The sequence below is a fragment of the Rana temporaria genome, chromosome 1 (genome assembly GCF_905171775.1).
Source record: "Rana temporaria chromosome 1, aRanTem1.1, whole genome shotgun sequence".
Lineage (NCBI taxonomy): Eukaryota > Metazoa > Chordata > Amphibia > Anura > Ranidae > Rana > Rana temporaria.
In genome coordinates, this window is record NC_053489.1 from 641,352,060 (window position 1) to 641,371,098 (window position 19,039).

Sequence of the window (19,039 nt, forward strand, 5' to 3'; positions counted from 1 at the left end):
ACAGTAAGAACCACTCCCCAGGGTACACTTAACCCCTACAGCGCCACCTAGTGGTTAACCCCTTCACTTGCCAGTGTCGTTTTTACAGTAATCAGTGCATTCAGTGTTTTTACAGTATCAAAAGTGTCCGGTGTGTCCACCATAATGTAGTCGCGATAAAAATTGTTGACCGGCACCATTACTAGTAAAAAAAAAAATATTAATAAAAATGCCATAAAACGATTCCCTATTTTGTAAACGCTATAACTTTTGCGCAAACCAATCAATAAGCGCCTATTGCGATTTTTTTAACAAAAATATGTAGAAGAATGCATATCGGAATAAACTGAGGAAAAAAACTTTATTCGAGAACAGGAATAGAGGTAAAATCTTCCAATGGGGATACTAGTTCTGATGACAACCAGGGATTGCCTCACTCTGGATAGATTTCCTCTCACTTGCTGTTTTTTGGTTATGACACAGGAAGTGAAAAGAAATCTCCCCAATGAGGCACAGATGGCAAAAATGACAGGGGCCCGGATTCAAAGAGATCTGCGCTCTATTTGCGGAGGCGCAGGGCAACGATTTTGCCCAGCGCCCCCGCAAATATTTTGCGCTGCCCTCGATTCACGGAGCAGTAGCTCCATAAATTGCGAGGGCGCGCCGGCAAAATTGCCCGGTGTATGCGCGCGCAATGTAAATGATCCCGCCCGGGGCGGGAATCATTTAAATTAGGCGCGTTCCCGCGCCGATCGTAAAGCACATGCGCCGTCGGGAAACTAGCTACTTGTATTCAGTGAACAGAATACAAGGCATTTTATGACTGGTTAAGTGGAGACAAAAAGGAGTATAAATAACAGGATCCCTTAATGGTATGAGTACCACTTCTTTTCAGAAGTTCAGCTCTGACAGGAGTATCCAGAAGCAAGGACGTCATTTGCTTCAAAGTGAACGTGAATGGCGTCCAGCGCCATTCACGTATCACTTACGCAAACGGCGTGAAATTCAAATTTCACGACGCGGGAACGGAGGGTATACTTTAGCATTGGCTGCCCCTACTATTAGAAGGGGCAACCTTACGCTAAAGACGCCGTACGGAAACTCCGTAACTTGCGTACGCCGGGCCCGCGCAACATTGTGAATCGGCGTAAGTATGCAATTTGCATACTATACGCTGACCCCAATGGGAGCGCCCCCTAGCGGTCAACGCAAGAATGCAGCCTAAAATCTGCGTGGCATAAGAGCCTTTTGCCACGCAGATTTTAGGCTGCAGTCGGCGTAACGAGTTCTCTGAATCAGGAGAACTCGTTACGCCGGCGCAACTCAGCAATTGCGCTGCGTAACTATGGTTACGCAGGCGTAATTGCTTACTAAATCTGGGCCAGGATCTTCTCTTGTCCATTCACAGAACATCTTTAGCTAGATTCATGTACCTTGCCGCATCTTTGCGGCGGCGTAGCGTATCGTATTTACACTACGCCGCCGTAAGTTAGCTAGGCAAGTACTGTATTCACAAAGTACTTGCCTACGGCGGCGTAGCGTAAATGGGGCCGGCGTAAGCACGCCTCATTCAAATTAGGCTGAGGGGGCGTGTTTTATGTTAATGGGGGGTGACCTGACGTGATTTACGTTTTTTACGAATGGCGCATGCGTCGTCCGTGTACATATCCCAGTGTGCATTGCGGCAACGTACGCCGCAAGGACGTATTGGTTTTGACGTGGACGTAAATTACGTCCAGCCCTATTCACGGACGACTTACGCAAACGATGTAAAATTTTAAAATTTAGACGCGGGAACGACGGCCATACTTAACATTGGCTACGCCACCTAGGGGGCATGTTTATCTTTAGGCGGCCTATCTCTTACGGAAACGGCGTATCTTTACTGCGACGGGCACACGTACGTTCGTGAATAGGCGTATCTAGTGATTTACATATTCTATGCCGAACTCAATGGAAGAGCCACCTAGCGGCCAGCCTAAATATTGCACCCTAAGATACGACGGCGCAAGTGTATCTCTGTTTGAGAATACACTTAAACTTAGGACGGCGCAGATTCCGAGTTAGGTCGGCGTATCTTCTGATACGCCGGCCTAACTCTTTGTGAATCTAGCTACTTGTATTCGATGAACAGAATACAAGGCATTTTATGACTGGTTAAGTGGAGAGAAAAAGGAGTATAAATAACAGGATCCCTTAATGGTATGAGTACCACTTCTTTTCAGAAGTTCAGCTCTGACAGGAGTATCCAGAATGAATAAAACTTGGATTGTTACCTTACACATCAGTCATCTGGACCTTGGATGACCATCATTAGAGGTAACTTAAAGTGATTGTAAAGTCTTTATTTTTTTTTGTTTTTTTAAATAACAAATATGTCATATGCTCTGTTGAAGTGGATTTGCACAGAGCAGCTCCTGGCCCCTCCCTCCTGTCGAGTGCCCCGACAGCAAGCAGTTTGCTATGGGGCACCCGAACCGAGTCACATCTCCCTGTATTTATTCAGACACAGAGCCCTGACCCGGCCCCGCTCCCTCTCTCCTTTGATTGGCTGACTGATTTTAATTGACAGCCATGAGAGTGGCCGCTGCTGTGACTCAACCAATCCCAAAAGGCTGAGGGACACATGGACAGCACTGGATAGAGATGGGGCACAGGCAAGTATTATGGGTGCTGGGGAGACTGCTACACACAGAAGGTTTTTTTTATCTTAATGTATAGAATTAATTAAAGCGGTTCTATAGGCTAAATTTTTTTTTCCTGCCACCTGTAAAGGAAAAAGGGCCTGGACAAACCACCGGGGATCGAGGTAGTCGGACACCGAGGGATTGATCACCTGTTGGTCGGTACCTGGGCGACAAGTTGAAGGAGATCCAGCCATAACAAGTAAGGAGGCATATCTCCAAGAATTCAACCCAGAGGGGACCTGTGGCAGAGGTATCTTCTGAGGCTCATTGAGAGGGGTCTGTGGAAGAGACTTTCTCCCAAGTTCACCAAGGAGGGTCTGTGGCAGAGACTTCATCCTATAATTGTCCAAGTGATACTCCGTCTGCCAGGTCAGTGAGAGAGGCCTGTCCGGGTACACTAAACCCACTCCGGCGGGAGTGGTGAAGAGAAGTGTTACGTTTGGGAGCAGGACTGTTTCATATCATTACGCCTGAATCTGCTATTCTCCTATCTTCTTCAGCTTTACTTTCCTCACCACAAGTTTACTGTTTTTACCCGGCTGGGTAATAAAGAGCACAGCAAAGAGCACCTGTTGTGGACATTCTTTTACTTCTACTACATGCAATACGCATCATTCACCCCTAGGAATTTCAGAGGAGCCGAGAGGTAACACGCCGCCCAAAAATCCAGCAGCTCCACTGAGGGTAATGCTACATTTACAACCCCTTTAAAGGGGTGTTCCACCCACAATTTCACTTTTTAAATATAAATACCCCTGTAATACACAAGCTTAATGTAGTCTAGTAAAGTTAGTCTGTAAACTAAGGTCTGTTTTGTTAGGTTGTTAGAGCATTTAGTTAGTTTATAATCTAGAAATAGACCGTGGCCATCTTAAGTGTGGACATCATGAAGCCAGACTGTATGACTTCCTGGATTTCAGCCTTGCAGATCTCGCACATGCTCAGTGCTGCACAAGCGATGTAATAGGTTTCAGACAGGTTTCCACAGCAACGGGAGTGTCACAGGAAGTTGCCGCCCCTTCTCTATGCAAATAGGCTATTTGCAAGGACTACTGGGATACATGATTCCTATCCCAGAAACCCTTGCGAATAGCCTTGTGACTTAATAGCCTAGGCTAATAAGGAGGAGGAAGTAATGAAGGACTACAAAATAAAGGTATTTACAAGCAACAAAATAAATAAAAGTTGTCCATTCTGAACACTATGGGCCAGATTCTCATACATTAACGTTGCTCCTGGGCAGCGTAATGTATGTGCTGTACGCTACACCGCCGCAGGTTTACAGGTTTACATCCTGATTCTCAGAACACTTACCTGTAAACTTGCGGCGGTGTATCGTTAATTCGCTTGGCGCAAGCCCACCCAATTCAAATGGGGCGGGCACCATTTAAATTAGGCGCGCTCCCGCGCCGAGCGTACTGCGCATGCTCCATCGGGTAAATTACCCGACGTGCATTGCGCTAAATGACGTCGCCCTGACGTCATTTGCTTAGACGTTTACGTAAATGGCGTCCAGCGCCATTCACGGACGTCTTACGCAAACGACATATTTTTTTTAAACTTCGACGCGGGAACGACGGCCATAGTTAACATTGGTTGCCCCTGCTAATAGCAGGGGCAACCTTACGCGTCGCGTACGCTACGGAAACAACGTAAATTCTCAGCGTCGGACGCGCGTAGGTTCGGGAATCTCGCGTACTTACCTCATTTGCATAGACGACGGGGAAAACGACGATGCGACACCTAGCGGCGGGAAAAAAAAATACTTTTAAGATCTGACAGCGTAACAGCCTTACGCATGTCAGATCTAATGGTTATCTATGCGCAACTGTTTCTAAGAATCAGTCGCATAGATACCCGGGGCCAGATGAGGAGTTACGACGGCGCTAATGGTGTTGCGCCGTCGTAACGCCTTTGAGAATCTGGCCCTATGAGATGAGGGCATGCAGCACAGACAAACATAAAAAAATGGGTGGAACTCCACTTTAACTTTAGTTTGTTACATTAACCCAAATGGATGATGGATCTGTGTTACTTAAAAGAGGAAGGGGGTTTTTGTACGGCTCTGTATCACCGTGTGAGAGGGTTGGAGAGATACTGCTGACAATAATACCTCGCTTCATCATCTTCAGTCATTCTGGAGATAGTTAGTTTAAATTCAGTTCCAGATCCTGAACCACTGAACCTGTCCGGGATCCCGGATTGCCGAGTGCTGGCCTGATAGATAAGAAGCTTTGGAGGTTGTTGGGACTTTTGTTGGTACCAGGCTAAATAGCTAATATACCTAGCTCTAATCAAATTATGTTTAGTTAGGTCAGTACTGGATGTACATGTGATGGTGACTGTCTGTCCCGGGGACACAGAGCTAGAATCCGGAGTCTGAGTCATCACAATCTCTCCACAGGATCCTGAGGATGGGAAGAGACATATTGATTATTGATTTCCTATCAATCCTGATGTGTGTATTTATTGTACAATGTATAGATGTATGTGCAGAGGATGATGGAAGGAGCCTCATCTCTCACCCTGAATAGAAATGAAGATGACAGCCAGCAGATAACTGGGAGAAATCATCTTGATGTTTCTGGAGGGTCAGATCCAAACTAGAAGACGTCTCCTGTACAATGAGATATATAGAGAGAGTGACAGGGGAGGTGTCCCCCCACACACTGTGTATGCAAATACCGGGGAGAAGGAAACATACAAATTCTGTGGTCGGCTGTCACCTGCCTGAGACTGAAGATACAAATAATTTTTTTCAGCTCAGTGAAGCCCAACAGAATAAAACCTTGCACTCCATGTGCATTCAATTACTTTTTTTTCCAATTAATATAAACGTTTGAATATTAACCACTTATGGACCAGCGCTAGGGTGACCACATTTCCAAACTACCATTCAGGGACACCCTCCTTCCCAAAAATCAGCTTGTGCTGGAACGAATCACAGCACAGGGATTGGACACAAGAGGCAGGATTTATGATTTCTCCAATCACAAGCAGGGGGCGGGGATTGTGCTCCTCCAGACATTCCCAGTCAGGACAAGTACTGTCAGTGAGTAAAGCAGTGATGTGGCAGCCTTTTTTGGGGCCCATCAGATCGGCCCGGGGAATGGTAGTGTCCAGTGGCGGCTGGTGCTCAAAATTTTTGAGGGGGCGCAAACAAATGAAAAAAAAAAAAAACATCAATTGCAGCCTCACTGTACCCATCAATTGCCCCCACTGTGCCCATCAAACGTGGCCACTGTGCCATAAAATTGTCGCCACTGTGCCATAAAATTGTTGCCACTGTGCCATGCTATCAAACGTAGCCACTGTGCCATTAAAATTGTCGCCACTGTGCCATGCCATCAAACACAGCCACTGTGTCATCAATTGTCGCCACTGTGCCATGCCAAACGCAGTCACTGTGCCATCAATTGTCACCACTGTGCCATGCCATTGTCGCCACTGTGCCCATCAATTGTCACCACTGTGCCATGCCAAACGCAGCCACTGTGCCATCAATTGTCGCCTCTGTGCCATGCCAAATGCAGCCACTGTGCCATGCCATTGTCGCCACTGTGCCATGCTATTGTTGCCACTGTGCCATGCCATTGTCATCACTGTACCCATCAATTGTCGCCACTGTGCCATGCCAAACGCAGCCACTGTACCATGCCATTGTCGCCACTGTGCCCATCAATTGTCGCACTCGCCACTGTGCCATGTCATTGTCGCCACTGTGCCCATCAATTGTCGCCCCCCTGTCTCCCGGCACTTACCTTTCTCGGGTCAGACATCCTCTCTCCACGCTCCCTCGATGTCTTCTCCCTAGTCCCGCCCTCGATGTCGCTTCAGCCAATCAGGTTACCGGTAACCAGAACCGGTGAACCTGATTGGCAGTCTTATCCAAGGAGCGCATCCCTAATGCGTTCTTTGTATAAGCTTCCGGGACCCGAGGGCTGTACTTGGAAAAGTCGTTGGCTCTGATAGGCACTTCCGTACAGCCAACCAGCTGCCGTTATTCAGATGGCCGGACATGAGCGCCGACCATCTGAATAGAACAGCGGCAGCGGCGATAATAACATAGATTCGTGATTATGTTATTAGACTCAGTGGCGGTGAGAGCCAGAGGGGGCGGCGCTCCAGCGCCCTCTATGGACAAACCGCCACTGGTAGTGTCAGTTTAATTCCGGGACACTGTATTGTCCTGGAATAAAGGTACCCGGGACAGACCTGCAAAATGCGGGACTGTCCCAGGCAATCCAGGACACGTGGTCACCATATGTGGCAACCCTACTCACCATGTGTCACTTTTACTTCCACATTCTACTTCCTCCTCTCCTCTTCCTTTCTCTGTCGGGGGGTCCCCCCAAGATTCTGTTCTGGAGAGTGAAGACCACACCAGTTCCTGCTGCTTTTGCTGTTGGGTGCCGGAGAAGGAGGAGCCGCCGAGGTAGGTGGTGACAGCAGTGCTGCACTAGGCACAGGCCTCGCTCCCGGTCTCACTGTCTGAGAGTAAATTGTCACTGGTTGCAAGATGCCAGGCAGGTGCTGGCCCTAGCAACCAGTTTCAGAAATGTAGTTATTAGTTATTAGGGGGTGGCTGTGTCCTCTATTTCATTCCAGGACATTGTATTGTCCCGGAATGAAGGTGCCCTGGACCCAGGACAGACATGTCAATTGCGGGACAGTCCCGGGCAACCCGGGACACGTGGGCACCCTAACCAGCGTGTCGAAAGAATGGCACAGACAGACATATGGGCATACAGGTACGTCCCCTTTAAATTGCGTCCGTGTGGTTGCACGCACGCCACCGGTGGCGCGTTTGCGACCCTGTCGTGAGCTCTGTGACCGCCCCTGCGGGAACCGCGGACCCGATTGCCACCGGTGTCCCGTGATCGGGTCACAGAGCTGAAGAACGAGGAGATGTTGTGTGTAATAACAACATCTCCCCGTTCTGCCTAGTGACACTGTCACTGATCGTGTTCTCTGTCATCGGGAACAACAATCAGTGACGTGTCACGTGTAGCCACGCCTCCCTACAGTAAGAACCACTCCTCATGGTACACTTAACCCCTACAGCGCCACCTAGTGGTTAACCCCTTCACTTGCCAGTGTCATTTTTACAGTAATCAGTGCATTTTTATAGCACTGATCGTAGTAAAAATGACAATGGTCCCAAAAAGGTATCAAAAGTGTCCACCATAATGTCGCAGTAGCGATAAAAATCGTTGACCGCCGCCATTACTAGTAAAAAAAAAAATTATTAATAAAAATGCCATAAAACTATCCCCTATTTTGTAAACGCTATAACTTTTGCGCAAACCAATCAATAAGCGCCTATTGAGATTTTTTTAACAAAAATATGTAGAAGAATGCGTATCGGCCTAAACTGAGGAAAAAAAAACGTTTCTTTATATATTTTTGGGGGATATTTATTATAGCAAAAAGTAAAAATATTGCATTTTTTTCAAAATTGTCGCTCTTCTTTTGTTTATAGCGCAAAAAATAAAAAACGCAGAGGTGATCAAATACCACCAAAAGAAAGCTCAATTTGTGGGCTCCCATTAGGCCCCATACACACGATAGAATCCATCCGCTGAAAAATCCCAGCGAATGGGTTTCAGCGGATAGATCCTATGGTGTGTACACTCCAGCGGATCTGTTTCCGCGGATATTTATCCGTCGACTCGCTTTTCAGCAGATCGAATATTTGCTGACATGCTAAACAAATCTATCCGCTGCGAATCTATCCGACGGACAGATCCATTGGTTAGTACACAATATCCGCGGATAAAAACCCCGCGCATGCTCAGACAAAATAAGGGGATGGGAGCACTCGTTCAGGTAAAACTCTCGTTTGTTTGTGATATGGCACATTCGTCCTTTTAAATATCTAGTGTGTCGTTTATTGCCTCTTTTTTTTTCGGCGTTCTCTTGCTAGAATAAACCCGTTCTCTTGCTGATGCTATCTATCCAGATGTTGGAACTTTCTTTTTGTCCTCCACATGTCTATGTTTCTTTTTCTTTTTTTTTATTTAATGTTGTTTCTTTTTTTTTCTTTTTTTTTTCTTTTTTGTGCAAGTTATGTCACCATTGTTTTTTCTTGCACATTTTTTTTTTTTTTTTGTCAAGTTATGTCACCATTGTTTTTTCTTGCACATTTTTTTTTTTTTTTGTCAAGTTATGTCACCATTTTATTTTGGCGTGTGTTTTTCCTTTTTTGTTTTACCAAGTTGGTACGCCAAATGTACCCCCCCCCCCCCCCCCAAGGAGTTGGTGTCCTTTCTAAATGACAGATATTATTTGCTAAAATGTTTCATGCCTAATCACCACAGTATTAAAACACAATAGACAAGGTATTTCAGTAAATAAAATAACCATTTATTTTGTCCATAAACAAAAATAAATTACCTAGAACGGCAGCACTTGATGAGATAGCAACATACATGCAGACTTGTGTTCCAGACTGCACAGGCAACATAGTCAAGGAGAAAATGGCAAACCTTGAGGACCACATACCGAGAACTAAAAAGAACAACCACAAAAACAAAAACCAGGAGCAGCAGCAAGTGAGCCAATGGAGCCCAGGCTGTGGTAGTCCAAAAAGACCAAAGTTTTTGGGGGATCAAATGGAAGGCTGAGAATCATCTTCTCCTGTTCCTTGTAACCCTCCTTGCAGCCTGCATTGCAGCAGATCTTCCACGGACCCATCCACGGCCCCTTGCAGGTGGGGATGATGTGGCAGCAGGAGGAGTTAGCAGGTGTTGGGCAGGATGGGCCGGGTCACTCAGCTCAGTGTCATTGGTCAGCCAGCCCTGGTACATCCATAAAAGGACCTGGTTAAACAGGTCCTTGGCACGCCTCTGATCGGCCTCCCCCGCTTGTGACATTTCGTGTGCCACGTAGGCACTGTAGGCCTCAGTGGGGTTGAGGGGGGCCCTCATTAAGGCGCTAGCCTCCCTTATCATCTCGAGGCTCTCATCCTCCACTTGCCTCCTACGCCTCATTAGGCCTGCTTGCCTGACCCGGGGGGAGGGACTTGCCTGGTGGTGCTGACCCTGGGCCTGGGGCCCTGCTGACTGGTGCTGGGCCCGGCCTCCTCCTCCTGGCTGCCACTGACCCCTTCCTCCTGGCTGGCATGCATCTCCGCATCAGTAGCCGAAAACTCATGGCTGCTCACTTCTTCCTGTGGCAAAAAAAGGGACATGTTTTACAATTTGGCACAAGCAAATCAAACACATTTTCATGCTCTAGACTGGTTTGTTTTATCTTACTTTAAACTTGAATAGACTCTCCTTCTGATCCCTGCACTTGGCATCCATGACCCCTATTTTTATGCCCATGACTTTTCTAGGCCATTTTTGGTTTTGGGATTACAATATCAACTCAATAAACAAACAATAATTAGCAGCCCAAAAAAAATTAGAAAAATACTCTACCTCAGAAGAAGTGGAGAGTCGCAGATTTTGATGCATGCCAGCCAGCCCCTCACCGTACTCCTCCTGGCTGTGGTGATCCGTGGAAGGTCTGATGCGATGCCGGCTGGAAGGAAGGCTTGACATTGATTGCCGGCCCTCCATTTGATCCCCCAAAAACTCAAGCTCTTGGTAGTACCACAGACTGGGCTCCGTGGACTCGCTTGCTGCTGCTCCTGATCTTTGTTCACGTAGTTCTCTTCTTTTGGTTCGGTATGCGGCCCTCAGGGTGTTCATTTTCTTCTTGACCATCTGGCCTGTGCAGCCGGGAACCCATGTCTGCATATATGTAGCAATCTCATCAAGTGCTGCCGTTCGTCGGTCCCGCTTCGAATAGTGGGGATGTCTTGTATCCCAAAGTAGGGGCATTTCCCTAAATTTTTCTATAAGGCGAGAAATAATTTCTTTCCCCACGATCTGTTCCATGGTTTATTAGACTTTGCTTTGTCAAATTTCAAGCTTAACACTGTTAAAACAAAAATAAATAAGCATTAAAAAATGCACAGCATTCTCATTGTAATAATATGTGGCCCCATATTTATCAAGTACTATGCAAACACAGTGTCTCCTGCAGCTAAAATGCTGGCCAGCTCTGCCCCATTGTTGTGACCAAAAATGAGTTCACATGCAGACCCTTTTTGAAATAAGTTTGCTAAATACGTGTAATCTAGAACCATCCACAATTTTTACTATTTTGACCATTCCTCAAGGCACTATTTCATGTGTACCTAGCATGCCCCTCATCATTCCTGACATATAAATACACTTCCTAATAACCTCTGGCCAACCAACACAGAACAATACTTGCATGATCACAATACACCTGGCAAAAATTACAAATAGGTAGAGCATTCTTCACATCTAGATTTAAGTGATGTGTGAAAGCATTGTGAGAAGTAAATACCGTTTTGGGGACACAAGAAACATAAGTAGCGTTAAAAGGGTGCAAACAACAGACAAAACCCCAATCCCATGGCTCTCAAGTTTCTAGGCCTCTGCTGATCCCATGTTGTAATTTCTTACCTTATTATCTCTAGCTCCTCGTGAAGCACGATGAAATAATCTCCGTGTAACCTACGTAATCACGTCGGTTCCCTTTTATACACTCCGCGTGTGCGTGACACACCGCCTTCGTCACCTTTGCCATGCCCCCTAATCAATGTTAACTCAAAAAATATGGCGTTAACTGTGTAACTTCTGTCAAATGTTCTACTAATCTCCGCGTAAGCTACATAATCACGTAGGTTCCCTTTAATAGACTCCGCGTGTGCGTGACAGACACACCGCCTTTGTCACCTTTGCCATGCCCCCTAATCAATGTTAACTCAAAAAATATGGCGTGAACTATGTTACTTCTGTGAAACGAGCGAATAATCTCCACGTAACCTACGTAATCACGTCTTATTCATTCTCTACACTCCGCGTATGCATGAACAGCCGCCCTCGTCCCCGCCCATGACGGGACATTTCCTCTTTTCCACACCCCTAATCTCTGTGGGAAGGAAAGATGGCGATGTCACACAAGCGTGCACGGAGCTCTCAGGCCGCAAGTGAAGTGACAGAGGCAGGAACGTCGCGATCCCGGCCAAAACGATATAAGGCCACTAATATGTCTTTGGACGAAATGGTGGAGCTGGTAGAAATAATGCGGAGGAAGGACTATGATGGGCAATATGGGCCATACAAGACCCCAAACCGCAGGAAGGGGAAAATTATGGAGAAGGTGGCAAGGATAATGCAGAGGATGGTCGGGATCACCAGGTCCAAGGAGCAGCTACGGAAGCGGTGGTCCGACTTGAAACTCCCTGAGCCACATCAATTGAAGAAAATAAAAAAAATCCTCAAAAAAAGTAAGTGCTTGGCCAACGAGTGTTAATAGGAAACCTTGTTCACATCAGATTGCTTCTCACAAATACGATGTTGGCCCAGGAACAACACACCTGGACATGCCTCTCTGGCCAAAAACATTGTTTGTAAACATTGTGTAAAAATATATTTTTCTAAAATTTGAATCCTAGAATGGGAAATGCAAACAGTGCTACTAAGCAGGTGTTTTCATATCTGTAATCCAGAGCAGCTGTGTCTCCCCCAAAATATTACACTAAAATTTGTATGGTCTCAGCTCAAAATTTTAAGGGGGGACATCCATGTGTGTCACTTCGCTAAAAAGGGACTGAATCAGAGCTTGGCCTAGAAGTCATCCAAAAATGTAGGTTTGGGGTGATAAGACACCAAAAAAAAATCAATTAAAGCCTCTAAACTTCTATGCAATGTGTGCGATTTCTGCTCTACAATATCTGTGTGCTGATGAGTATACCTTTTGTTTTTGTGTTATTTATAGGGGAAAGAAGACGCCAGAATTTCGAGGAGGCAGAGAGGGCCAGACACGCCCGGAATCTGCCATCTAGCCATGTGGAGGAGGAGGAAGGAAGAGAGGAGGATGTGGAGGAGGAGGAGGAAGGAAGATAGGAGGATGTGGAGGAGGAGGAGGAAGGAAGAGAGGAGGATGTGGAGGAGGAGGAGGAAGGAAGACAGGAGGATGTGGAGGAGGAGGAGGAAGGAAGAGAGGAGGATGTGGAGGAGGAGGTGGAAGGAAGAGAGGAGGAAGGAAGAGAGGAGGATGGAGTAATTTTAAATTTGGTAGTTGTGGAGGATGAAGATGAATTTGAAGAAGATGAGTTGTGCGAATTTGAAGATGGTGGATTGGTGGAAGAAGAAGAAGGAGGAGTCGTGGAGGATGAGGGGGAAGTGGTTCAAGAAGGAGGAGTTATTGAAGATGGAGAAGTGGTGGAGGAGGAGGAAATTCGCACAACATCAGGTCAGTGTCACCCCAGCTTTATAGGGCAAAACAGATGTAGATAGGGTTGCCACCTCATCCCTTTAATCCCGAACACATATGGATTACACATGTTCTGTGGCTAATGTAATGCAGATATGGCACCAGGTGAGTTAAATTACCACCTTTTAATCAGCCACAGAACCTGTGTAATTAATATGTGTTCTGGTTTAAAGGGATGAGGTGGCAACCCTAGATGTAGATAGGCCGGTAAAATTGTTAATTTTATATTTTTGATTAATTTTGTAGGGGATGAAGATGCTGCTCCGCATTTTTCTCGCGCAAGTGCGGGAATAATTATCCAGCAAGTGATGGAGTGCAGCAGTGAAATGGAGAATATGCGGCAACAGATGGTTCTCATGGAACATAATGTGAGAAATGTAATTGTGGAGTGCTGCACCGAGCTGGACACTATGCGGCAAAGAATGCAGATTATAGAACAAAACTATAAAAACATAATTGACATGATGGGCCGTGTCAAAGACTAAACACCCCCCCCCCCCCACCCATCCCCCAACCTGTTTTAATTTTTGACTCAGCAACACGCAAAATTTGAAGATGCACACACAGTGTGTCAACATGTGCTATCTGCCATCACAGAATATTGAATATCTGTGCTTTGTGGGTACAACCCCCTCCTCGATTCTCAAGTAGTTTTCGAGGAAGGGTTTGCTCCCACAAAACACAGACATTGATCACCCATGATGGCAGATAGCACATGTCGCCCTTTGTCTGTGTTTCTATGTTGTAGAACTGACATTTGGCGAATTGCACTGAATGTGTGCATCTTCAAATTTTGGCGTGTTCCGGTGTGAAATCACACCATGACTGTTATTGTGAATGTAAAAGTGACACATTTGTCTTTAAAATTTTTTGGACATGTTATATTTTTTCTAGCAAAAAAATGGCTTACAACCAACAAGCCTGAAAAATCCAAAAAAATTTAAAAATAAAAATTTAAAAAAAAAATTATTTAAAAAAAAAATTGGGTAACAAATCTATCCAAAAAATGTTACCAATCTTTTTTTTTTTTAATAAAAAAAAAAATAGAAAATAATTATTCAAAATTTTCTAAAAATTTTACAAAAAAAATATTAAAAAATAAAAAAATGTGGTTAACAAATATATTCAAAAAATGTTAGCAATATTTTTGAAAATAATTACAAAAAAAAAATTGGGAAAAAATAAAGAGATCAAAAATCTCAAACATATTTTGGGAAAAAAAAATATAAAAAAATAAGACAAAATAAACATTTGGTTAAGTTTACAGTTGGTAAATAGAATATTTGTGTGAAAAATGGTACAATTGTACTACATTGTTTGTGAACACCAAAAAATTAAAAAAACATTGTTTGGACAAAAAAAAAAATATGAAAAAAAACACAAAACCAAAAATTAAAAGCCTTGCAAACTAAAAATGTTGGCATGTTTATTCCTAAAAATATTTAGAAAAATCAAGGAAAATTAAAAAGCTGAAAATAAAAAAAGCTTTTCAAAAATCCTAAAAATTAGTGGCTTTAGTCTTTTATATGCTGAATAACCAGTTTGGAGATGAGTGAATAATGTGCAATTGTGTTTATTTACTAAAACCTGAACCCTACATTTGGCACTAGAAGTGCACTATTTTTGGTGAGAAGCAGGAAGACAGATAAAAAGAGAAAAAGCAGTAATGACAAACAACTGTATAAAGTCCAATGGTTAATTATTTATTAGTTCTGTGAATATTTCTTTCTTGGGGGGGCCGAATTAGAAAGAAATATGATCTGGCATAGCAATGGCCCCCCGACCCATGAAGTACTCAACATATTTGTTGCGTACCTCACGAGCTGATTGGGTGGCAAAGCCAGCGCGACCAGTGTCCAGCCCAGGGAGAGGATCTGAGAGTAGTCTTGCCTCAGAAACGCTGTCGGGTAGGTACGTCTGGGAGTGCCTGCGTAAAAAGTTGTGCAAACTGCAGCAGGCAAATACAATGGTGTTCAATTTATATTCCGCCAAGTGTATCGCTGTCAGGAAAAGGCAGGACCGGTTGGAGAGAATCCCAAAGGCATTCTCGACTACCCTCCGAGCCCTGGACAACCGATAATTGAACACCCTCCTCTCTGAGGTGAGGGTCCTCTGGGGAAAAGGCTGCATGAGGTGAGGTCCAAGCCCGAAAGCTTCGTCCGCTAGGAACACAAACGGAAGTCCTTCCACATTATCTTCATCTGGTGGCAATGCCAGACCACCAGTTTGTAGACGATCGTAGAATTCAGTCCGTGAGAACACTCCCCCATCTGACAGCCGGCCGTTCTTCCCCACGTCCACATATAGAAACTCATACTGTGCCGACACCACCACCATCAACACAATACTATGATCAACTGTGGGTATGGAGTTGGGTGTATAGGATTTTACTGTGTTTTTTATTTTGTTTTTTTGTTTTTTTGTTTTTTTGTGGTTGAACTGGATGGACTTGTGTCTTTTTTCAACCTGACTAACTATGTAACTATGTAACTATGTAACTATGATAACCTTTGTAGTTATAATAGTAGGACCCCGAGTGGGGTGGGGGCACTATGCGGACGTGTTTCCCATCTATTGCTCCACCGCAGTTCGGGAAATCCCACCGCTGGGCAAATTGGGAAGCCACAGACTGCCATTCCTGTGGTGTGGAGGGTAGCTGTGGGGACAAACAAAATACAAATTAGTAGTACTTTGTCAGATAAACATTGCAAACAAAATACAAAAACCATCATTGTGCAACATCAACAACAGGATTCACATTTCCTACAAGCATTGTGAAGTGAGTATTTATGTTCAAAAATATAGGCCCACTTAATTATCAGACTCCACATCCCTCTGATGATAGAGCAAGAAACAATTTTCGGGGGGGAGGAGGAGGGGGGGGGGCAGAGCTACAATGGATTAGCCAAAAAATCACCCAAAAAATGGCTAGGTGGGTTTGGCCCTAGGAAAGCATGCTGGACAGGTTTATGGTGGGTAAGGACAAAATATGCAGGTAGGCCCAAAACAAACATGTAAAGGATAACAACATGCATGGGGAGAAAGGGGAACATCCCACACACAGCAGATTACAATCTCATGGTTATTAGGGAATAAAAAAATATTAGACTTTCTCACACATTTTAAAAAAAAACATTGTGATGTTAACATGAGGAAACTTACCTTAAGATACTCCTCCTGCAGAACTCTGATGATGGCAGTACACGTCTCCGGTATGATGACCCCAAGCGACTGCGGAGAGATGCCTGTCGAGAACTTGAGGTCCTGCAGGCTCCTCCCAGTCGACAGGTACCGCAACGTGGCAATAAGCCTCTGCTCGGCCGTGATGGCTTGGCGCATCACAGTGTCCTGCCTCGTGATATAGGGGGACAGAAGATCCAGCAGACGGTTGAATACGGGGTCCGTCATGCAGAGAAAATTCCTAAAGTCATTAGGATTATTCTCCTGGAGTTCCCTAAGCAGAGGCATATGAGAAAACTGGTCACGCTGGCGCAACCAATTCTTGGCCCAGAAACGCCTCCTCCCACTGTTCCTGGCCAAACAACTGGTTCGCTGGACATGGCCATAAGCAATCCCATAACCAGCACCAATTCGCGAGAATCGACGATGCTGCTCCATCATGGCTTCAAACCGGCCGGCTGGTCAGTCAAGTACACACTCCAACATAAAGCACCCCCAAATCCAGCACAACCTGCTAAGCCCGCACGACAAACAGATACGAGCGCACAGTACGCAGAAACGTGCTGAAAGCCTGTGCCCGAATGCCAACTGCGAACCCGCAAGCAAACGCACTGAACCCGAGAATACCTACTGTTAAAACGCGGAGACTGAAAAGCACGAATCGGCTCTAACCAAACCTTCACTAGCACGCGGAAACACGGAACTAGCAAAAGCGGAACAGAGGGCGGCGCCGTTGACTTTGGTCTTCCCCTTTATAGTGACGTCTTACGAGGTTTACGTTGCATACGTTCTGGTTCGCGGGGATTTTTATGCGCTAGTGTGTACGTTCCAGTGGACCAACAGATAAATCCGCCGATCCGCTGAAACCGATCCGCGGATAAATTTCAGCGGATGGATTCTATCGTGTGTATGGGGCCTAAGGCCCCGTACACACGAGAGGATCCATCCGCTGGAATTGATCCGCGGACCGGCTCCAGCGGATAGATCCCCTGGTGTGTACAATCCAGCGGATCTGTTTCCGCGGATTTTTATCCCCTGGGATGGATTTCCAGCGGATAAAAATTTTAAGACACGCTTTAAAATCTATCCGCTTGAATCCATCCCAACGGATTGATCCGCTGGTCTGTACAGACTCACCGGATCAATGCGTCGTAATGATTCGACGCATGCGTGGAATTCCTTATATGACAGCGTCGCGCACGTCGCCGCGTCATCATCGCGGCGACGGCGCGACACGTCATCGCGATGGGATATCGGCGCGGATTTCGATCCGATGGTGAGTACACTCAATCGGATCAAAATCCGCGGAAATCCTCGAGAGGATTTATCTGCGGATACGGTCCGGCGGACCGTATCCGCGGATCAATCCTCTCGTGTGTACCTGGCATACAGACGGTCGTTTTTTGTGATGAAAAAAAACTTCGTTTTTAAAAACGTCATTAAAAAAAATGACCGTGTGTGGGGAAAACGTCGTTTTATGTCTTCTGAAAAACGACCAAAAAAAAACATTCGAACATGCTTGAATTTTTTGTGTCGTTTTTCAAAACGTCGTTTTTTGTGTCATTTAAAACGATAGTGTGTGGGCAAAACGACGTTTTTAAACCCGCGCATGCTCAGAAGTAAGTTATGAAGCGAGCTTGAATGGAACAGAGTGCCGTCGTACGTGCTGAACGTAACCGCGCTTTGCTAGAGCATTTTGAAAAAACGATGATGTGTATGCTACATCATTTTTAAAAATGTTTCAAAAACGTCGTTTTTTTTCATCACATAAAACGTCGTTTTTTTCTATCACAAAAAACGACCGTCTGTACGCGGCATTACTGTACCTTATACTTTATCACCCTACAAAACTCTCACCCAGATTATAAAGCAAAATGACAGAACAGAAGAATACCTGAAAACCCATTTGGATGTCTGTTGGAGTGACAGACACAGACTATGGAGCCTTTTCTATACAAGATACATTGTTCATTGTAAGTAGAAGAAATAGAGGAAGGAGGTTTTTGTACGGCTCTGTATCACTGTGTGAGGAGGAATCATAACTCTGCTGACAGTAATAAACTGCAATATCTTCTTCCTTTATGTCGCTGATTTTAAGAGTGAAATCTGTTGGTAATACAGATCCAGATGAAGATCCACTGAACCTGGCTGGGATTCCAGACTGAAGATTGCTTGTACCCCTGATAATCAGTGTTGGACGCTGTCCTGATTTCTGCTGGTACCAGTGTAAGCTGCTGGTGTAGACACCAGAACTGCATTTACATGAGACGGTGACTGTCTGTCCTGGAGTTGCAGTGATCTCATTCGGAGTCTGTGTCAGTGTAATATCTGCCCAGGATCCTGAGGATGAAAATAATAATTTTCAAATAATAATTTCTGTATAAACAGCAAAATAATTATATTTTTTCCACATTTCTATCATTTGTATTTGTATTGAAGTCTCACCCTGAATATAAAGCAGTATGAGAGGCAGCAGAACCCCCTGAGAAGCCATCTTGATGTCTCTGCACTGACACACACAGACTACTGAGATGTCACCTGTACAATGTCTCCTATATAACAGCTGCAATCATTAGAGGGGAACCCCCCGACATCACATATGGGGGACAGGAAACATGCAAATTATACAATGCAAATCATCTAGATTTCATGTCTTACACCTCATGTGCCCACAATGATGATCACCAATGTACAATAGATCAATGTCAGCGACAATATTCAATGAATATTCTGTGATGTAAAAAGGCAGAAAACCCTGAACTATACCTGGGTGGAGCTGCCAATGAATACAATGTATAAATAAAACATATTTCTGTGATTCTATTCTCCGACTCGGGATTTAGAAATGTTTGTTTCTTCTTCATTAACATTCCAATGAGAGGATCGGGGATCAC

The 19,039-nt window shown here is 45.0% G+C and overlaps 2 gene segments (V, D, J or C); both read right to left on the reverse strand.

The window, feature by feature from the left end:
* Positions 1-4,721: 4,721 nt before the first annotated feature.
* LOC120924489 lies at positions 4,722-5,303 on the reverse strand. The segment is given in 2 exon segments: positions 4,722-5,074; positions 5,192-5,303. Coding segments are annotated over 2 exon segments (387 nt in total).
* A 12,647-nt stretch (positions 5,304-17,950) lies between these two features.
* LOC120924484 lies at positions 17,951-18,726 on the reverse strand. The segment is given in 2 exon segments: positions 17,951-18,485; positions 18,591-18,726. Coding segments are annotated over 2 exon segments (453 nt in total).
* Positions 18,727-19,039: the final 313 nt, after the last annotated feature.